Here is a 22852-nt window from a genome sequence, read left to right as displayed (position 1 = left end):
GTAGTTGTGCAGCTCAGGTGCTGGGCTGGGACTCCAGAAATCAATTGCCCACACTGCCACAGATATATTGTGGAACCTTGATCAAGTCATTTAATCTCTCAAAGCCTCAGCTCCCTGTCTGTGAAATGGGAATAATAATACTCTTGCTTTATGAACTCTTCAAGGCAGGGTTTGTCTTTTATCCTGTATTTGAGCCATGCCCAGGACAGTGAGCACCTGATCTCCACTGGAGCCACTAGAAACAACCATACTACAAAATGGTAATATAGAAGAGGTAGGCTCGACAGTGCAGGAGAATGAAGTCTTCCATTTATTTGCAGATCAGGTGTAGACCAGACAGCATCAATGCAAACCTCTCAGGCCAACATGTCTCTCCATCTTAATCCTGGTGTAACACCAACAGAGCATGGTCATTGGCAGGTGGGACTGAAGCTGGGGCCACTGAAGCTTAGTGTATGAGCCTCTGCTGCATAAGCTAACAAGCCAGCTGCTACTCAGTTGACTCACCAAGTGCTGGATGATCTAGGTGCCACTAGAGGAGGCCCAACCACCATGCCAAATAAGTCTGGATTGCACTGGCAGACTCAAGAATATGGTTCATTGTGAAGCCCATCAATTGCTGGCCCCTAGTTAGTTCTAACACAGCTCTCCTCAGACCTGAAAACACACAACACCAAACACATATTTTACAAATATTTATGCGTCAGAAATACTTTGCACTTACCCAAGTTCCATATGAGAAGGAAGCATAGAAATCCTATACTCAATTTAACAGGCACATGCTGATGGAACCATGGCATTTTGGCAATCTACCTCCTAGTCGTTTCAACTGTTTTAGGAGAAATAAACAAGATTTTAGTGAAGCTAAGTAGAGCCAATACGCTTGTCAATTTCAGTGTTTCCAACTTTTTGCAATATCTGGCGTTCTTCTTAATCTTCACATTCTAGAATCATGTGAGAATCTCCGCTTTCACTTGAAACAACAAAACAAAATTAAGTTTCTTGCCCTCATGGTTGCAGAGAAAAAGGTAGAAAATGTGACCTGAAGGCTCAGAAACTCAGAAGGCAAAACAAAACAAAAGAAAATAGAAACAAACACACAATTAACCCTGAAAAAAAACCTAAACAAAAAAAATCTAAAATTTCTTATTTATGATTTTTGATTTGAACTCATGGTATTTTGCGTTCTGACTCATGATTTTTGAATGATAGGAACTGTGAATACTGCAGTTTACAGATGTTTCACCGACTCATAATGAGAGACAGAGCTGGGTGGAAAAACGGAAGAAATGTTGACAACGTCTATTTAAATTAGTTTCTCCCGTTTTTCAGTATCAAAAAATGTCAGCCAGGTTCATCAATAGCAGAAACTCAGAGGGACGATTTCATGAAAACAAAGAGCAAACTTTTTTTCTAATTTATTTTTCAGACACAACTTTCTCCGTGCTTGATAGTTAATGGTAAGAATACACATTTGACTCTTAGCCTCAGGATAATAATGTTTGATTAACAAATCATTACCATGTCTGTTAACTCAGCTTTCCTCGTATTTACATTGTTATAAACTAAAATAAAGGCTGAAAATAAAGCGGTACTGAGGGATTCCATTTTTAGTGGGTCCATGTTACATTTACTTATCTTATGAGAGAAAGATGTTTCTCTTAACTGCTACCTTTGCAAATTCAAACTGGGATCTGACAGTCAAGCTTATTTTTTTCTGAATAATGCATCCTTACCATCAATATATAACAATAATACCTAACTCTTATATAGCACATTTTCTTCACTCTAAAAGCTTTTCACCAAGGGTACGAGTATTATATTCATTTAATAAATGGGCAAATAATGCACAGGAAGGTGAAATGACTTGCCTAAATTCACTCAGCAGGCCAATGGCAGAAACAGAAATAGAACCTAATCTTGTAAGTCTTAGGCTAATGTTCCATCATCCAGATCACCCTGTTTCTCACTCATCTGTCGAAGCCCATTGCCTTCTGTGCACTGGTTTAGTGAGAAAGCCCCTGGGCAAGATGGCAAGGGGGTGCTGACTCCATACTCCCAGAAGAGGTGGGGCCACAGGCAAAAGGGGAGGGGCTGGGGGCAACCAACCCTCAGCACTGCCTGGAGCATATGACATGACATTTTGGTGGCAATTTAAAAGGCCTGGGGCTCTGGAAGCTGCCGCTGCCACAAGAGCAGCAGCAGTATCTGGGAGGCCCCGACCCTTTTCAATCACCGGGCCCCAGGGCAGTTGCCTCCTGGGGATGGGCCAGGTAACCCTGCATTTGGACCTTAGTTAAAAACTCTATTGATGAAGCATGAGACAACCAATTGCAGTTTACTTTCCCTTTGTCTTAGAGAGTGTGTAGAACTGACGGGAGTGAAAAAGAGTGAAACTGACCTGTCACTAACATCAGCAGATCAGAGTTCAAACAGGAAGCAGATGTGCCCACTAGGTAGGTGCTAAGAACTGTACTGGATCCTCATCTGGTCATTTCTATTGGCCAGTTAGGTACGTTGGGACTAAAACAGTTCAGTTAGAACTATTCAAAATGGAGGCAGTGAGCTTTTGACCCAAGGACTCCATTTGATGGGCGAGCCTGTCAGCAGCTGGGGACTTGGAACTGTGCTGGCTCTTCCCAGCCAGAACTGGTTTTCAGAACATGCCATCACCTCAGGGTGGCAGGCCATAGATAGGGTTGCCAGATGGTTTAACCAAAAATACCCCATGCCCCCTCCCACACAGAAACCCCAAAAAGAACAGGAAAAAAATTCTGTTGAGAAAAAAAAAAGCGGGGGGGGGGGGGGGGGAAGAGATCAAAATTGTTGAGCAAAAAAAAAATTAAAACATTAAAAAATAAAAAATCAGCATGGCCCCTTTAAGAAGAGGCTTTTTTGCCGGTGGTCATTGTGTTTTTCTTTCCAGCCACAAAACAAGCTCCTGCAGAACCAGGTAAGCAGGGGGGGGTACTGGTGGGAGGTCCAGGGGGCCCAGCGTAGGGGTCGGGGGGGGGAGAGCTAGGCCCGGTTGCTGAGTGTGTCATAGGGTTGCCAGGTATCCGGTATTTTTGCCTCCTGGCAGGGAAAAAAACCCAGAAAATAATGGACGTTTTAGGTGTCCGGTATTTTCTGAATTTTTTTTACCGGACAGGAGGCAAAAATACTGGACACCTGGCAACCATAGCCACAGAAGGGGTTTAAGACCCTGCACAGCTGCTGAGGGGGGGCTTCTTCCATCTATGCTCCTGTCAGCATCAGACCACCACAGCTGTGATGAGGAAGGGAGAAGAGTTACCGGCCGTGATCCACCATCATCACAGAAGTTCTTCTCAGGGATCGCCCTGAAGCGCCTTCCCTGAGAGCTTTCAATTAACTCGAGGGTGGTAGGTCCCAGGCCTCGGCAGCACGGGCACCATCCAGCTTGATAACACCAGCACCTCTGAATGGAACAGAGGTTTACTTTCTTGGGTTCTTTCCTGTCGTCTCTTCTTTTCCTTCTGACCAATGGGAACATTTGGGCCCAGGCTTCATGCCTCCCTGATGAAATCCCTACACTGTTACATACTGTTATTTAGTCACAGTTGAGTAAGGATGCTTACTATCATTTGTGTTATTGTTTTAGTTCTTATGTGAAATCCCCATTTTTTTCCCAGTTATTGTTATTTCATGCCCCAATACATTTGTTATCTTATTTTAGAGTGTCCTTCTTTATTTATACATCACACTGGGAGGACGCACTGAGGGGTTACTCCAACCATTGATAGATGCGGGAAAAGGGGTGTACATCCTCTGAAACAGGGGCCCCCCGATATAAGGGGTCACTTTTTAATTTCTATTTTCTTAGTTGCCCTTGCCCCTAGGTAACAGGTATGATGAACCAAATGGGGTCCTTAAGGCACTTGTCTGTTGAGGGTGTCCCATTCCAGATCAGACTTTTTTGGGGGGAGGGGTCATTAGAGGGGTATGAAAAGATACTTTATACTTTAGCAAGGGTTTTGCTAAATTTTAAAAGGCTTTCTTTAGCCATGGTGCAAAAGGTTGATTCAATTTGCAAACATGTTAGATATATGAACAACGGCACCAGCCACATGATTAAAATTCAACACATCTGAATTAGCACAAGTAGCCTTAATCAACTGTGAGAGACAACGGGTGGAAAAAGACCAGAACTTGCCATACAGCTATCACTGCAGGCCAGGTAAGTGAGAGCAGTGCATGCATCACTGCAGCCTGTGTACTGTACGTGCATAAAGCAAGCATCAGTAACACACATGTGTCTGTTTTCTTCTGCTCCTATGAGGATTTGACACATTTTAAAAAGCAAAAATAAAAAACACAAATAACAAAGCCTGACTCCCCCATTTTGTTGGCTCAAGGATGTTTCCTGTTGTATTTCTTTCTGTTGTGCGCGTTGAATGAATGCCTGAGCCTGGGTCACTGTGGTAAAAGGAGACCAAATTCACTTTGCAGGCTCAATCTGTTCCCAAAATAAACAAACATGAAAGAGAATTAACTCCTTCAATAGGACAGTGGGGAAACGGCTTCTGGGGCCTGGTAACAAATACAAACCCTCTGCTTCCCTCACACAGAATAGCATGGGAATCCAGGGAGGGATGCTCCCTCACTAGGCTGCCTGGTATCCAGGGCTGCATGCACTCTTTAGAATAGGGTGCAGCTTGTTTCTCACAGGCCGGGTCTACACTACAGCAGAAGGTCGAATTAGGATATGCAACTCCAGCTACGTTAATTATGTGGCTGGCGTTGACGTATCTTAAAACGCATTTTCACACCGTCCACACAGAGGGAGGTTGATGGGAGAAAACACTCCCATCGGCTTCCCTTACTCCTTGTGAGGAGCAGGAGTACCAGTGCCAACAGGGGCACCCTCTGACTTTGATTTAGCAGGTCTTTACTAGACCCGCTAAATTGAACCCTGGAAAATCAACCCAGCAGTGTTGATCTTCCGTGTAGTGAAGACGTGGCCTGTTCTGTGGGCTAGATTGAATGAGGGAGTCCCGGTTCTGTCCCACTGAGGATGACATGTATTTTGAGGGTGCATGCATCCAACGGGGCCTGCAACTGTTATTGGACCAAGCAGAAGGTGCACAAGATTAACAGAATTCAGAATTATGAGGCAAATGCCACAAAATCACACAATTGGCCCCAACATCCTGCGTCTGTGATTTTTGTTCTGCCTTTTGAGTTTTGAACTCTTCCTCTCCCTCCACCTCCTGTTACGGTGATGGCAGTTACGGTGTTGCCATCTCTCCCAAATTCACAGTTAGGTGATTGTGGCCCTGTTGCAGGAGCTCTCACTGGGAGAAACATCTGAGATCAAATTACAGGGATTTGTATGAAATGATGCCAGGTGGTTGCCCCCTAGCCAGTCTCCATGGGAGGAGCAGCCAGTCAAAGCTGTTGCCTGTGGAGCTCTGCCCATTTCCCTCAGGAGCCGACGCTGTTTTCACACGTGAGAAGAGGGCAGCAGAAAGAGCTCCTCAGGTCAGGGTGGCTCTCTTCTTCTTTCCGCTTTCTTGTGAAAGTGCCTCCTCCTTCCCCCTCACCCCTCCACAGAGGTGTCCCTAGGAGGCTATGGGACCCAGGGCAGATGAGACAAATATGTCACTTCCAGGACCAATCAGTCACTTCTGGGGTTGACTGCACCAGCCAATTATGCCAGTATGTAGGACCCTGTAAAGTGAAGAGCCTGCAACACTCCCCCCCACTACTCCACTACCCATCCCCCAGGGACAACTCTGCTTTTCTATCCCTGCATCTCCAGGCACAGGGTCATTGGAGAAGTGGGTGATGGACACCAGTGATGCAAGAGAAGCAGATGTAGGGGATGACAGCAGATGTGGAGCTGCGGGGGAGGCATAACTGATTGCTGAGCTGGGGGGCAAAGTTGATGTGGGTAGTTGGGGGATGTATAATTAATTTCTGGGCTGTGGCATGGGCAACTGTGGGGCACAGAATTAATTAGAAGTGTGGGGAGAAGCTGCAATCACACAGACCCAAGGAAGTACTTCACATAATTCACAGTCAACCTGTGGAACATGTTGCAGAGGGAATGTGTGAAGGCTAGAACTATAATGGGATTCAAAAAAAAAAAAAGAACTAGATAAGTTCATGGATCCATCAGTGGTTATTAGCCAAGGTGGTCAGAGATGAACCTCAGAGATGTTTTAGGTAGCCCTAGCCTCTGACTGTCCAAGGCTGGGAGTGGATGATAGGGGATGGATTATTTGATGATTGCTTGCTCTGTTCATTCTCTTTAAAGCCCCTGGCATTGGCTATTGTCAGAAGACAGGATGCCGGGCTAGATGGACCAATGGTCGGACCCACTATGGCTGTTCTTATATTCTTATGTTCCTCACCATCAGGTAACAGCAAAGGCCAGAATCACATTACTCTGTATATTTGGGTGTATTGGCAACACTAACTTCACACACACATATGTACACACACTGGCAATGGTCAAGGGGAGTTAAAAAATGCAAAACCAAACTAATATAAGAACAGCCATAATGGATCTGACCAATGGTCCATCTAGCGCAGTATCCTGTCTGCTGACGGTGGCCAATACCACAAGCCCCAGAAGGAGGGAACACAACAGGTAATCCTCACATGATCCCTCCCTTGTCACTCATTTCCAGACAAACAGAGGCTAGTGGACACCATTCCAACCCATCCTGGCTAATAGCCATTGAGGGACCTAACCTCCCTGAATCTATCTAGCTCTTTCTTGAACTCTGTTAAAGTCCTAGCCTTCACCATCCTCTGGCAAGGAGTTCCACAGGTTGACTGTGCACTGAATGAAGAAAAACTTCCTTTTGTTTGTTTTAAACCTGCTACCCATTAATTTAATTTGGTGACCCCCCAGTTCTTATATTGTGGGAATAAGTAAATAACTTTTCCTTATATATTGTATACAATATATATATATTGTATACAATATATATATATTGTAGTCTTTGAAATGAAATCTCATGATTTGAGAAGACAGCCAATGTTTTTTGGATAGGGACCTGACTCTTGATTTTGTTGATGGGATCAGTGGATAGCTCACATCCACATAATTAGTCCTTATGGTAACTACACTGTCTGAAGAAGTGGGCTGTGCCCACGAAAGCTCATGATACCATCTACATGTTTTGTTAGTCTTTAAAGTGCTATTAGACTATTTGTTGTTTTTTAAGTTTATCCTGTACAGACTAACTTGGCTACCCCCTGAAGCTTTTGAGTTTGAAATAGTAACTGTTGAGTTTTGTTAGGCTTTCAGGTGCTGCTAGACTATTAGTTGTTTTTTAAGTTGTTTCTTGCATGTGTGCAAACGGGTGGGAAACGTAGGACCTTATACTGAAGTGTGTTTTTAACCAACCAGTCTCTGTCTAAGGGTATGTCTACACTACCCTGCTAGTTCGAACTAGCAGGGTAATGTAGGCATACCGCACTTGCAAATGAAGCCCGGGATTTGAATTTCCCGGGCTTCATTTGCATAAGTGGGGAGCCGCCATTTTTAAAACCCCGCTGGTTCAAACCCCGTGTAGCGCGGCTAGACGGGGCACGAACTAGGTAGTTCGAACTAGGCTTCCTAGTTCGAACTACCGTTACTCCTCGTGGAATGAGGAGGAAGCCTAGTTACTCCTCGTGGAATAAGGAGGAAGCCTAGTTCGAACTACCTAGTTCGTGCCCCGTGTAGCCGCGCTACACGGGGTTCGAACCAGCGGGGTTTAAAAAATGGCGGCTCCCCGCTTATGCAAATGAAGCCTGGGAAATTCAAATCCCAGGCTTCATTTGCAAGTGCGGTATGCCTACATTACCCTCCTAGTTCGAACTAGCGGGATAGTGTAGACATACCCTAAGATATTATCTTGTCACATCTCAGCAAGCAGGAGGCACCCACTCCTTATTCTGCAAAACTCACATAAGAGTAAATGGAAATTTTTGCCTGTGTAAGAATTGCAGTATCAGAGGCAGCAGGGAGGGATGCAACTGTACCAGCAGGTGGGGCATAACAGTATGTTTGTGTAAGGAGATCCAATAAAAATGATGATTTCACACCTATTATTCAATCATGGAAAAGTAAACCATTTAAATATAGTCAAAATCCAGAGAACCTTCCCTCATCAGCATTTGGTCCTAAAGTCCCTTTAACAACAAATTGGAGAATTATTGAAGTTCTGAAAAAAACTTGATTGCAATGAGAAATTGAAGAAGCCCAATCTATTTAGCTTAACAAAACAAAGAATAAGAGGTGACTTGATCATGGCATGATGGAAGCAGATGGAAGTTTTGCTATTGACTACCACGAGACCAGAATTTTACCCATGGTAAGTACCTGCATGAGGAGGTAGATCTGAAATTAGAGGGCTCTTTAATATAGCTGGTATGAAAAGAAAATTTCCATTCCACAGGCAATTCTGATATTTTGATATCTGTTTTGTTCTGGATTAGAATTTCAGGTAATTTTGATTTGGAACTATCAAAATGTTTTGACAATGTTGAATTGTTTTGTTATGCCAATGTTGACTATACATTACAGAGTTTTTGCTAATGCCAAAACATCATAATATAAAATATTAACTATATTAAAATATAAAAGCTTAATAGAGATGATAAAAGTTGTAACTGATGTTTTACCTTATTGAAACGTAACATTTTGACATTATTGAAATGCAATGATTTGACATCAGAAAAATGAAGAAAAAAAAGTGTTGAGGGATACATTCCTACAAAATGTTTAGGTTTTGATTAAACTGGATTTTCTGATAGTAAACTATTTTTTTTACCAGATCTACTCTTTGATCTATCATACAGAGACATAACAAAGTCCAGTGTCTGAAAGATGAAGCTTGACACATTCAGACTGGAAGGAAGGAACATGTTTTTAATGGTGAGAGGAATGAATTATTGAACAGCATTGCAAAGGAGGTGGTGAAATCTGTACCACCTCAACTCAACTTTGGCTGTCTCTCTAAGGATACGTCTACACTGCATCCCTCTTGCTCAAAAGCCTATGCAAATGAAGCATGGATTAGTATATTGCCGCACTTCATTTGCATAATTAATTAGGGGCTGTTTTTGCGCAAGAGGTTTTTGCGCAAAAAGGAGCCGTCTAACCAGCTCTGTTTTGAGCAAAATCCCCCTCTTGTGCAAGAGCCATTCTTCCTGAAAAAAATAGCTTAGTGTATGAGCCTCTGGATCTTAGTGTATGAGCCTCTACAGCAGGGGTGGGAAAAATCAGGTCTCGGGGATGGATCCCACCCGCCAAGCATTTCTCTCCAGCCCACCCAGCTGATTAGCAGAGCGAGCATACTTACAACCAGCAGAGTGTGTTCAGCTGCCCCTCTCCCCCCCCCCCCACCTTGCTCTGTCCTGCAGCTGAGCTGCTCCCTAGATCCACCTGCTAGCAGTGCAGAATGGGGGAGGGGAGAGACAAGTGGTGCAGTCAGGGTGTTCCCTTGCCCCTGCATCCCATCTTGGCAGAGAGGGAGAGACACAGTCAGGGGAGCTGCTCCTGATGTTCTCTTCTCATAGTCATAACTTACATGAGACAAGTCGGTGCATGTGCAGCCTGCTTGATCCCAGAACTAAAACTGAATGACTGGGGTTGGCACAGGTGGAGCAGCTCAAATATGCACGACATTAGCACTGCAGGGCAGGGGGTGAGTGGTAGTGACATCACAAAGCCATTTGCAGCCCCTCAGCTTATTGGCTAAAGGACATTGGGAGGCAGTGACCTCACAGAGAGGTGATGACAACAGCCAGATAGGACAGGCTGCAGGGCAGGGGCAATCTCAGAGAGCCCCATGGCTGTGTTAAGGGAGTCTCCTCCCTGAAGTCTGTTCAGGGTGACGAATGTGAGCATGAGGAGGAACCTCTTTGGAGTGTTCTCCTTTCCCAGAACTAATTGAGCTAGAAGACAGACGTCCCTGTGGAGCAAGTGAAAGCCTATGAGAGGTTTGATGCTGATGCAGCCTGATCTACCTGGTGCTGGCCAAATGCAAGACATGGGAAACACTAAGGGTATGTCTATACTAGCCCCCTAGTTCGAACTAGGGAGGCTAATGTAGGCATTTGAAGTTGCAAATCAAGCCCGGGATTTAAATATCCCATGCTTGATTTGCATCTTCCCGGCCGGTCGCCATTTTTTGAAATGTACAAGTCCAGACGAACTGCCCGCGTCTACACGCTGCAGCGACCCAGTAGTTTGAAATAAAGCCCTAGTTCGAACTACCTGTTATTCCTCCTGGAATGAGGTTTAACAGGTAGTTTGAACAAGGGCTTTATTTCAGACTACCGGGTCCCTGCCACATGTAGGTGCGGGCAGTTAGTCCGGACTTGTAAATTTCAAAAATGGTGACTGGCCGGGAAGATGCAAGTCAAGATGCAAGTCAAGTATGGGTTATTTAAATCCTGAGCTTGGTTTCAAACTAGGGGGCTTGTGTAGACATACCCTAAGTTACATTGCGAGAATTATTTTCCCACCAAGGCCATTGTCCGTTATTATCACTGAGAACATTGGAATTTGTCTTTTCATTTCCCTTTTCCTATAGCTTCCTGCTCCTCAGAGTCTCTCTGCTGATTGGATGAGCTGGGGGAGAGGCCAGTGACAGGTAGGAGACTCAGGACTTGGTTGTTCTCTTTAAGGCTCAGCAAATGAGCCAGAACCAATTAGCTGCTTGGGGAATTGTTCTGCTTCTCTGCATTGGTTGGATCTGAACAGTTCCCGATTGGCTCTGTCAGTTGGGTGTTACAATCCTCTCTTACCCCCGGGCTAGGGAGGTTGGGGAGCTCTGAAGATCTGTGAGAGAGTGTTGCTAGCAGCAGGGTGTACTACGAGGTGTCCTATCAGTTGGAGTCATTACAGATGGCGAGGGGGAGCACTAGAGGCCTGTTCTTCCAACCCTCCATTGTGCAGCTTTTCCAACAAGCAGCACACGCAGGGCCAGGAGCAGGTGATTCATCTTGTGGCCACTAGATGGCGCTGCAGGTTCACACTTCCCCATTCTCTTGCTTATCTGAATTTTTGATGATCTGAACTGGTCCCAGTCCCAATTCAATGCGACAATGGGACTCTGCTTGTAATAGCTGGAACAGTCAATTGTCCTGGTATTTTATTTTGTTTAAATCATTAAGAGGAGCGACTCCTTAGCTAAGAGGAGGGCAAGATATGGCCCACCAAGACTTTCAGTCCTGCCCGCGGCCAACCTGCGGGGACCCTGTGGCAGGGAGCAGCCCCAGCCAGGGCTGAAAGCTGCCTTTCTGTAAGGGGGTAAAGGGAACCTTTGTGTGCTACCCCACCCCCAGCACAATTGTTCTGCTCCCACTAGTGGATTACCATTGGCTGCCCCTGCCCCCATCACAATCTCTCAGCTCCCATTTGCCAGAACTAGCCAATGGAAGATTCAGTGTTCCCTGGAAGCCGTGCGGCAACTCACCTTCACAGATGATTAATCAGCTTAGCCCACTGAGAGGCTCAGGGCTCCCTGTACAGAGCTGACTGACTGGGTGGCGCTGTGCTGCCACACACCTTTAGAGGGAACACTGGATAGATCCCCCCCCCATTTGCTTCCATATGAAGAGATTAATATAACTGGGACTTCTGAGCTTGGAAAATATATAACGAAGGGGAGATATGATTAAGGTCTATAAAATCATGATTGGTATGGAGAATGTAAATAAGGAAGTGTTATTTACCCCTTCTCATAACACAAGAACTAGGGCTCACCAAATGAAATGAATTGGCAGCATGTCTAAAACAAACAAAAGGAAGTATTTCTTCACACAACACAGTCAACCTGTGGAATTGACAGAGGATATTGTAGACATTAAGGCTACGTCTAGACTGGCATGATTTTCTAGAAATGCTTTTAACGGAAAAGTTTTCTGTTAAAAGCATTTTCGGAAAAGAGAGTCTAGATTGGCATGGATGCTTGTCCGCAAAAGCACTTTTTGTGGAAAAGCGTCCGTGGCCAATCTAGACGCGCTTTTGCGCAAAAAAGCCCCGATCGCCATTTTTCGTGATCGGGGCTTTTTTGTGGAAAACAAATCTGAGCTGTCTACACTGGCCCTTTTGTGCTAAAGTTTTACGCAAAAGGTACTTTTGTCCGAATGGGAGCAGCATAGTATTTCCACAAAAAGCACTGATTTCTTACAGTAGGAAATCTGTGCTTTTGCGGCAATTCAAGTTGCCAGTGTAAACAGCTGGCAAGTTTTTCCAGAAAAGCGGCTGATTTTCTGGAAAAACTAGCCAGTCTAGACACAGCCTAAGGCTATAAGAGGGTTCAAAAAAATACTAGATAAATTCATGGAGGATAAGTCCTTCGATTGGTATTTCTATTTAGATATATAGGGTCCCACCAAGCAAAAAAATGTAAGCATATCTATAAGTATGTTGTTGAATTGAGGCTTCGGAGCTTTGCTGAGTAATTAGTCTCCACCTCAACATGTCACATTTTGGGAGGATAAAAGAATAATAGAAATTCTGGATGTTTGTAATTGCATTTCATCTAATAACAAGGTTTGTCAGCACAGTTATAATTAATTCTTTGGTTCAACAAATGTTCCCAGATAAAAAAGGGGACTTCATCATGTATCCAAGTATTTTCCTAGCCAGGTTTCAGCTTCTTTGTTAGTTTATTTAAAACTGATAGAAAGCTGAACAGTGTAGCAGAATGGGGGGAGGGGGGGAGAGAAAGAGGGAGAGAGAGAGAATCCGTGCAATATTGCGTGATATAACAGGGAGTGGAGAAAGCAAAGCTTGCAGCTGAAAAGCAGAGCTGGGAGATAAAAGAATGTAAGAATTGCCACACTGGAAAAATTAGGAGAGAGATGTTCTATTATATTAGCTACTTTCCCCATGCCCTTTTACAAGAATGAAGTGGAATGATCTGATTAGTAAAATACTGTGGCTATGAAGAGACCTACATCTGCTCCCTGTAAACTGTCCAGATATTTCTGTTTAATTCTATTCATTATAATAGAATATTCAGATATTTTTCATCATACAATGTCATTCTGCATTAGCATCTCTCACCTGATATTATCCTAATTCTGTGCCAGTGATCCACCTGTATTCTAGGTGTGATTACACAGTGTAGAACTGCTAAAGCAAAATCAGTATGTCTATTTCAACATGATATGGAAAGGTATATCCTCATAAAACAAATCTTGAAATGCTGTTGGGGAAGAGATTAAACAACATTAAAGAAGTGAAGTTGGAAGTAGGATTAATACACTTTAATAAAGATTTGCTCAGGAACTGATTTTCTGTTGTTGCAGGTTTTGCCTGAGCAAACAATGCAGGATTTAGCTGTAAAACACAAACTGACATCCGATGATAGACTTCAGATAGAAAATTAGATCAGTGATGTTATTGCATCTAAGTGAGGAATGAAAGGGTGGCAGCAGCGAACTCAATCAATGAACTAGAAACTGCCACATGGGATCAGACCTATTATCCATCAGATCCACTGTGCTTTTTCTCATCGAGGCGATTACCAGATGCTCCAGAGGAAAGTGAAAATCCTGCCAGAGTAGACAAGTTTGGGATAACTTGATTTTCATGAAGGACTCCGCCAAGTCCTAAGAGTTAGAAAATGGTCAGAATTGGCTTTACCTCCCTTCCATATGCTTTTGTTATCATTATGTATTAAAACTTGAATATTCTTGCTAGCTATGTCACTATACAGGTTGAACCGCTCTGATCCAGCACCCTTAGGAGTGGACCTGACTAGTCCCAAGTCAGGAAATTTGCTAGACCAGAGGAGGTTGATTCCAGACTAGAAGCGGTTAATTCCGGCCCCTTTGCTGTCACTGGCATTGACACAGCAGTGATGTGCGGTAATAAGGGGAAGTGGTGGGACAACTACAGAGCCTTTTCTCCAGAATGCCCCCCTTCCTTGCTCCTTTCCCTCAGCTTGAACACCGCAAATCAACTATTTGTGGCACTCCAGAAGCTCTGGGAAGATGGGTGAAAAGTTGCTGAGTGATGGACCCCGACTGTTTCCTGTGAGTGCTTAATCCTGGATCACCACAGAGGCCAGACCACAGATAAGAGATTTCTGGATTATAGAGGTTCAACCTGTACAATACCTCTTTGACAAGTCAATTTAAGCCCTGCTTTTTGAAATAATGTGTATATTAATAATGTGATTACTGGGGTTATTGCAATGTTCTTAATGTTATTTATCCAAATACCCAGCGAACTGAACTATAATGGACACATACATATTCTAATTTCAATAGTATCTTTCCTTTTTTACAAATACAAATGTGAATTTTGCATTGAGTGAAATACACAATCAGACTAAAACTATACAACTTCTTCACTGTCAATGTCTGTTCCAGTGATCATTTTCCTCCCTAACTCATCTTACGTGTAGGATGATGATCAAACTCCTAGCCACAAATACTGACACCAATCAATCTGATATGATAATTCAGTTCATTATTAATTTTAAATTCATTCTTATTAATAATATATTTTCATGACTTGAATCAGGTAATTGATACACTAAAAAACACAATGAAGTTTTAATCCAATCCAAAGTTTCTAAACCCAAGATACAGCAAAAATGTTTCAGCGGTTTGGGTTACACTTATGTGACCCTAGAGATTCAGGACTAAGTACCTCTTCATTATTCTGGCCAAACAAAGAATTCAAGGTAACTAACTTATTAGCTATGCTTCATTTGCATCCACTTTAATGTGACAAGTAACCATGCAGTTTGAAATGTTCTCTTTTTTCCAACACATAAGGAGTCCAATCAGATACCAACTGGTTTGTCCCCTTATCTATAGTGCTAAACAGAGCAGAACAGAAGTTAAGAGGCTGAAGGAGAGAAGAGGGAAAGACCCTGAATACTAATTTCTCTGTTTCTGTTCAGATCCAAGATTTAAAGGTCACCCTCTCAGGTGAAAGCACACTTTGAAAAACAGGTCTAAAGACATTTTCTCTGGCTAATATGAAAAAAGAAGGTAGTTCTACTATGATCTTGACTGAATTTTTACCCTCACCTCATTTGTATTAGACAAAAATGTACACTTTCTATAATAAAGCAAAATTTAAGACATCACATGTTATAAAAAAGCTCTCCTAACATTTTTCATGTCCAACAACCCCACTGATTATTAATGGCACAGACAAAAATAGATTCTTTAGGTATTTCTGCATAAGAGCACCCTTTGAAATTATTCTCATTTTGAATATCTAGTAATCTTTTAATACTGACTTACCTGGCTTCTCCTGATATGACGATTAACTTCAGAGAGTTTAAATAGACAGGAGGTTATCACACTGTTTTAATAAGCTATTAGTGAAAGGTAATAGTCTGTGAGTGGACAGGCTTAATAAAATTGCCTTAAAAATCTTGTGAAAATGGTATGATAATCCCAAAGGCGACAAGGCTAAATGAAATAGGATCATGTGCAAGCAAAGTGCCTGTGGTATGTACTGAACTGAATCCCTAAATGGAATGACTTAGCCGTAGTGCAGGTCAGGATGTGAAACCACTTTGGGCAGTAATTACTTACACTGAAAAATAGAACTGAAAGGATTTTTTTCTCATTTAAAGGGACAGCACCTTCCAATGTAAATTGGCTGATGTCACTGTGGACAGACAGTGGTTGATCTGATTTAGCCCCTCAAAAAAAAGTCGTGGAGATTTTTGGTGCTTCAGGTGAGTGATTCTGGACAACAGAATGGGGTAGGAACACTGAAATAAAGTAACTGATAGTCAACTAAATGTCTGCTTCAGTGGAAAACTTCCTGGCCATTTTGCTAAGGCTATGATGAGGGAAGACGAGAGTTGAGCAAGGGATGATGGTGATGACATGAAGTAATAAGGATGAGGTGTCACTGCTCTACCGACTGCATCCGAAGCATCACAGGAAGCAGTGAAAAACTCAAAGTTGCCATAACCCCTTCGTCCTTGGAACTCAACATGCTATGCAGGTGTTAATCAATCAAGTCCCAAAGCTGTCCTGTGTGGGTAGGGAAGTATTATTACCCCTATTATACAGAAGAGGAAAATAATTAAGTCCTGGGGCTGTTGAAGTTAACAAGAGCGTTGTCATCCACTTCTGTGGCGCCAGGACTTTACCCAGTGAGTTTCAGATCCAAAGTCCCAAAAGAGGCCTGCAATTTTGAATGCCTTCTTTTTCGGAGTGTCCAGCCTAAATCCTGATTTTCAGAGGTTCTATCCCAAATTTAAGACACCCAACATTATTGATTGTATTTGGAAATCATACCTCAGCAGCGATTTAAAGTAGCTGTAGCCCCAGTAGTGGGAGTTGGGAGTTCTGGGCCCTTTTGTATCACTTAGCATCAGGGCAGTTGTCCCCTGTCCCCCTCCCCTATCAGTCAGCCTGCTCATAGTGTATCCCAACTTTGTGAGCTGGAGGAGCGCTATGGTGTTACCCAATTAATGCAGCAAAACACTGTTCCTTGGTGTAGCACTTTGGCCTGCTAATGTGTACTATTTGGAAAATTCAAAAGCCATGTTTTGCTGGATTTCCGAAAACAGGTTGCATTAAGTAGGACTGTCAGCTCATCAGGTGTTCCTGGTTCATTGGGCCCAGAGCTCTTTGCCAGCTTTCTTGGGGTTCTCCTGCATATCTGCATCTAAGCACACTTGTAGAAAGTTCAATCTAGTTATTTCTCTGCCTGCCCACCCTTGAGCAAATACGTCTTACTTTAGGAGGTGTCTCATCAGTCACAACAAGAAACATCAATGAGAGACAGGCTCAAGCAATCAAGTTTGGATTTAAATCTGTATCCAGGCCCAAAGGGGCAGTTTGCTGGGCTCCAATTCAATCTGGGTCTGTATATTAACTTCACCATGGTCCACGGGTGTTGAGACCTAAGGCTTGGTTTGAACTCCCACCTTGTGCATTTGTTATTGGTGAAAATATTGAGGGAAGTGATTTTTGCAGAGGAACTCAGGGTGATGAATAAGCAAGGGGGAGAGAACGAGAGCGAGAGAGAGGGAGGGGAGTGTGTGTGTGTGCATGTGTGTGTGTGTGCGTGTGCACACGAACACGTGCACATAGTGAATGCTCCTATACATCTGTCCTTCTGGTGGTCAGATTACTGACCTGGAATGTGGAAGACCCAGGTTTAAATTCCTGTTCTGCCTGGTTTAGCGTGCTCTGCAATGAAAAACTCTGCTCGTCCACATCTCAGTGTGATAGAATTTGTTCGTGTCTCTCTCTCTCTCAGGGGTGAGACTCCACTACTTGTGGATCAATGCTGTGGCGATCGATCCACTCAAAGTCAATTTAGCAGGTCTAGTGAAGACTCACTAACTTGATTGCCGAACGCACTCCTGTCAACTGTAATACTCCACTGCAGAGAAAAGCTTAAGGTAGATGTATGGGAGAGTTTCTTCCGTCAACTCTGCACAGTGTAGACACCACAATAAATCGGTCTAAGTTACATCGACTCGGGCAATGGTATTCACATATCTGAAGTTGTATAACTTAGGTTGACTTTACTCCATTATGCAGACTTACCTTCAGACGTTACATTTCCAGTAAAGCAGCATATATGGGTGAAATCTCATTTTGGAAACAATGTACCAATTTGCTCTGTGTGACACTCACCTAATAAAAGACAGCATTTGTGAACTGGGATTGAATGTTGTAGCATGAGTAACTTGGAAACACGTTTTATTGAAAGGATCTGCCTTAGTCCAGCACAGATTTTATTGTCATTGATCCTTGCTGAATAACTCATCAACAAGACTGGGATGAAAGTGCCCAGTATAGTGACAGACAAAAACAGCTGTACCTGAGAAAATGTGTTTTCTGGGAGCAATTCCAAATCGTTTGATGTCTGGACATGAATATAATTTGACTTTCAGCAGGATTTACATCATACAGCGTTTCATCTTTGAACTCTGCAATTTTAACTTTGCCCCACTGTGGAGTGATGCTCAGCTAATATGGCCTTGTTCTGCAACAACTTTAACACAGGGATCATTATTAGATACAATGCTGACTTCTTACTCAAAACACTATCCCAGTGAATTATGTGATGCTTTCTCAGGGGTATAGTCTTTAGATTTCAACTATGCCTCACTAGGAACAAATCGATCATCATTTCATTGTTTATTTATCAAAAAAGAAAAGGTGAGAGCCAGATTCTGCTGTGTATTTACTGTCATGTGTACTGGATATATGAGCATGGAGTTAGTGCCTTTTAAATCATGTAACATCTCTAAGGAGGACTCAGTAGTCAGATCTACAATATTTTCACCCAAGAGGATACACCCAGTTCTAATCAAATTATTATGAACATTAAGGTTAATTGGTTAGCAATTTGGCACTTTCTGATGGGCCATAACTGGCTTAACTGACAAATCCCTTCAAGGAATCACAGGAATCAAGGTCTGAAAGGATGCTTGATGGCCACTTCATGACATGCTCTGATAAGCCAGGTTCAACAGAGAGCATCTCTGAAGGTTATTTGTTTTCCTCTTCCCACGTGTATATTTTTAAATATGCCACGCTTCAGCTAACTGGCTTAGCATCCACTGGTAGCCCCCTCTCACAGCTCCTCTTCCACTCTCCCAGCTCCTCCCACCTATTGTGATCAGTTGATCAGCACCATCCCAGAGGCGCTGAGTGGAAGCAAAGAATTCATTTAGTTTTTCCTTAAAAACCTTATTGTCAATCAATTGTTCAGTGGCAGAACTAGCTGTTTAGCAGGGTTCCTGCTTCTGATGTACTTTAAAAAAATTTTATTACTTTTTGAGGTTTTGCTTACCTGTTCTTCAAATTCTTTTTTTTTTTTTTTTTTGCCTTCTTAATTATATTTTTACTCTACAGATTTTATGGGGATAGTTGAAATCCCCCATTATTATTGAGTTTTTTTTTTAATTTAAAGGCTCTTTAATCTCTATTAGTATTTCACAATCACCATTACCACCTGATCAGGTGATCAGAAATAGATCCCTTATGCTATATTCTTATTATTAGATCATTGAATTACTGTCCATAAAGATTCTATGGAACATTTCGGTTGATTTAAGATTTTCACTTCATTTGATTCTGTGCTTTCTTTCACATATAATGCCACTTCCCCATCAGCACAACCTGTTCTGTCCTTCCAATATATTTTGTATCATGGTATTTCTGTGTCCCATTTATTTTCCTCATTCCACCAAGTTTCTGTGGTACTATTATATTAATATCTTCGTTCCATACGAGGCACTCTAGTTCACCCATTTTACTATTTAGACATCTAGGCTGCGTCTAGACTGGCATGATTTTGTGGAAATACTTTTAACGGAAAAGCACGTGACCAGTCTAGATGCGATTTTGCGCAAGAAAGCCCCGATTGTCATTTTAGCCATCGGGGCTTTTTTGCGCAAAACAGTTCTTCCCTGTCTACACTGGCCCTCTTGCACAAGAGGGCTGTGTCTAGACTGGCCAGTTTTTCGGGAAAATCAGCTGCTTTTCCGGAAAAACCTGCCAGCTGTCTAAACTGGCTGCTTGAATTTCTGCAAAAGCACTGACTTCCTACTGTAAGAAGTCAGTGCTTTTTACGGAAATACTATGCTGCTCCTGTTTGGGCAAAAGTCCCTTTTGTGCAAAACTTTTGCGCAAAAGGGCCAGTGTAGACAGCTCAGATTTGTTTTCCGCAAAAAAGCCCCGATCGCAAAAAAGGCGATCGGGGCTTTTTTGCGGAAAAGTGCGTCTAGATTGGCCACGGACACTTTTCCGCAAAAAGTGCTTTTGCGGAAAAGCGTCTGTGCCAATCTAGACGCTCTGTTCCAAACATGCTTTTAATGGAAAACTTAAAAGCATTTCCGGAAAATCATGCCAGTCTAGACGTAGCCTACATGTTTAGTGATTTATCCAGTCCAGTTGGAAATGCCCATGAAAGAGGAAAAGGCCCCTGGAGATTAAACTGGCCAGGAAAGGATTCTGAGAGGAAGAAAGAGAAAGACACATGAAGGGACTAGTGACGGAAAAAGAAGCAGTCATGTTCCTTCTGCTGCTGTGACATTGGGGAGTAGTTGCCCAAATTATTCATGATTCTAGGAAAGGAGTCCCTCTGTTAGGCCCAGACCTAGGACAACGTCATGTGCCCTCCTGATGGCAGTCCTGCAAAAATCATGTCTAATGTACAGGGAAGGGAGGCTAGGTGGAGCTGGCTGGAGCCAGAATACAAATGCTCATTAATGTTGCCAATGTAGCACGCTATATATGAGCGCCTATTTAAAGATGATTACATCTTCTTTTCCTGGCTTGGATTTCTTTGTTAATTAACTTGTGTTGAGTTCCAACATTTCTATGAGTCTGTGATTAAACTGCTCAGGCCAAATTAATCCCTGGAATAACTGATAACTTCAGTGGCATTTTAGTAGAGATAAAATTGGCATGTGCAGAAACATTCTCTTCCTTGGCAAGCTTTAGTAGCTGGAAGATGGCTAGGGAAAAGATCCAGTGCAATACATTTCAGTGCCTGTAAACAATGGATTAATGGCTCACCTCCGTAATTGTAAAACGTCCGTCTAAATGTCACCCCTCCTGCTGTCTGCAAGTGTTTGCAGTGGAATCCTGCTGTGTATCTTTCCGGTTGCTTCAGATGTGTTCTCACACTATTATAGTTTCTAAGCAAGCCAAGCTAATGTTAAGACATTCTGTGAAAACATTTTAATGCATTTGATACTGTCCTCTTCTTGCTATGAAAATAGGTCAGGCAATAAAAGTATGTCTGCTGCGTGAAATCTTTAAAGCAATAAAATTCCTAATCCTAACAAATGCAGCTCAAAATTCAGAAGTAGCTTGCTGCTTTGTTAAAAAATATTGTTCTTCCTATTGCTATTTATTGAAATTTGGCAGTAAATAAGATGGGAATTAGGCTCTTAAGCTGACTTCAGACCAAGGCAGCTCCATTGATCAGCTGAGTTACTCCTGATGTACACTGGGGTTTGAATAAGATCAGAATAAGAACCAGCATATTTTGGCATGATCTGATTTCCAGCAAACATTTGGGCTAGCTTTTCATACTGTATTGCAACTTTTGAGCAGAGTGGACTGCTTGGTGATAGTCACATGGCTGAAACCATAGGGGTTTTCTTCTGGTTCCGTCATTTACACACTTATTCCAGGCTTTTTTCCCATGTAGACAAGCCTCCAGAAATCTAGTGTCTCGAAGACACACCCACCTCCCTTGTCTCCCTTAGGAAATTCCACTGCAATGTGATGAAACAAACATGGACATTGACACACAGCACTAGGGAACGTAGTCATGTAACTGAGCCAGTGAAGTGCATCTGCTTCCCGATCAGCTGTTGATGCAAAAATACACCCAAACCAGACCATGGTAATTAACATTAAACTTTTACAAATGCACTAACAGCTTCATCTCAGTGAAAACTACATCAATCTGTTCTTAGAAAGTGCTTTGGGGAAGTGGCACACATAGATCATCTACACATCAGTCATTAATAAAGCCTCACAACATCCCTGGGAGGTAGGTAAGTAGTATGGTATCCATGTTACAAGTAAGGAAACTGAAGCATAGAGCTATTAACTGATTTGCCCTGGGCCACAGGCCAAGTCTGTGGGAAAAATGAGAAGAGAACCCAGGAACCTTGACTTCCAGTCCCATATTTTAACCAATAGGTACATTTATTCTGGATAAGCAGATCCACAGCAGCTTTTTGCAAGGCCTCAAAGCCTAGAACAACTGACAGGCTCTTGCAATGGGCTAAAAATAGAGCTTTTAGGCTCAGGCTGGAGCCTGGCTCCAAAATCCAGTGAGACAGGAAGGGCCTGGAACCTGGACCAAACATCTGCACTGCTATTTTTAGCCACACCACACAAACCCAAATCAGTTGATCCAGGCTCTAAGACTTGCTGCTGCATTTTGTTTTGTTGTTCTGCTGTGGAGATGTGCCCATCATACTTTTTACATTGTGAATATTATATTTTACATGTAGCTTGAATATACAGGTTGAATTTCTCTAATCCGTCGCTCTTTGGTCCGGCAATATCCGTGATCCAGTATGATTTTAGTTAGCTGGATGTCCATTTAGCATGGGCATGGCCAAGTTCCCACAGCCCATAAAGTTTGTTTACAGCCACCAGTTCTGACTCTGTGTTCTGTGCTGTTATTTGGCTCTAATTTACCCCTAAATGTCTTCTGACATCTCAGTAAGCAATGGAAGGCTACATCTACACTGCACCTCTTTTGCACAAAAGTCTGTGCAAATGAAGCACAAATTAGCATATTGCTGATCTTCATTTGCATAATTAATTAGGGTCCGTTTTTGCGCAAGAAGCTTTTGAGCAAAAAGGAGCTGTCTACACAGCTCCTTTTTGCACAAAAAATCCCTCTTGCGCAAGAGCCATTCTTCCTCATTTTTTCAGGCACAAGGGAGGTGCAGTGTAGATGTAGCCAAAGTGTTGGTAATGCTGCTAGACAATACTGAACTCCCATGGTCTGGCAAACGCTCTAGTTTGACATTGGTTAGGTCTTGAGGGTGCTGGACTAGAGAGGTTCCACCTGAATTTTAATAGATTAGTAGTTGTTTCGAATGGCTGGATTTCTATTGTTAATATACATCTCTTTTAGTAAATGTATGGAAGTAACTCATAATGCGACTGAACCACTATAGTGATATAATTGTGCGGCTAATTCCACCACCCTGATGTCAATGGGACAACGTGCAAGAACAAGAAAAATGCTCTGGATCAATTATGCACGAATGAAGTCAATGGGGATTTGCCACTGACTTCAGCTGGGGCAGAATCAGGCCTGTGTTCCTCAGACTTGCCTGATTCTAACGCCAGTATTCAAATCAAATGAAATTCCTCCACGTGATAATGG

At 42.8% G+C, this 22852-nt stretch overlaps 1 protein-coding gene and 1 long non-coding RNA gene across 6 annotated transcripts in view; one reads left to right on the top strand and one right to left on the bottom strand.

The window, feature by feature from the left end:
• The window catches only part of HHLA1 (HHLA1 neighbor of OC90), a 59143-nt gene extending 43572 nt beyond the window's left edge, over positions 1–15571 (bottom strand). For 3 of the 4 annotated variants that reach the window (XR_016348674.1, XM_089776162.1, XM_089776163.1), the window contains exons 1-2: positions 15244–15570; positions 725–829 (exon numbers count right to left, since the gene is read on the bottom strand). Coding sequence is in view for 3 of the 4 variants with exons in the window: in XM_089776162.1 (XP_089632288.1) it covers positions 725–800 (76 nt within the window). In the remaining variant the exon portion in view is untranslated. Of the gene's footprint in view, positions 1–724; positions 830–15243 lie in introns of all 4 variants that reach the window. The other variant, XM_089776161.1, reaches the window with a different exon arrangement.
• On the top strand, positions 8695–18049 carry LOC102460681 (uncharacterized). Of its 2 annotated transcripts, none has more exons than XR_016348675.1 (5): positions 8695–8896; positions 10560–10619; positions 13288–13607; positions 15582–15686; positions 17228–18049. It is a non-coding gene; the product is annotated as an uncharacterized LOC102460681 (long non-coding RNA). The 2 variants fall into 2 exon arrangements; XR_012901211.2 differs by lacking the exon at positions 8695–8896 and adding an exon at positions 9801–9963.
• Positions 18050–22852: the final 4803 nt, after the last annotated feature.

The sequence above is a fragment of the Pelodiscus sinensis genome, chromosome 2 (genome assembly GCF_052426305.1).
Source record: "Pelodiscus sinensis isolate ZL-2025 chromosome 2, ASM5242630v1, whole genome shotgun sequence".
Lineage (NCBI taxonomy): Eukaryota > Metazoa > Chordata > Testudines > Trionychidae > Pelodiscus > Pelodiscus sinensis.
The sequence above is the reverse complement of the archived record's forward strand: the minus strand, read 5'-3'. Positions and strand labels throughout refer to the sequence as shown.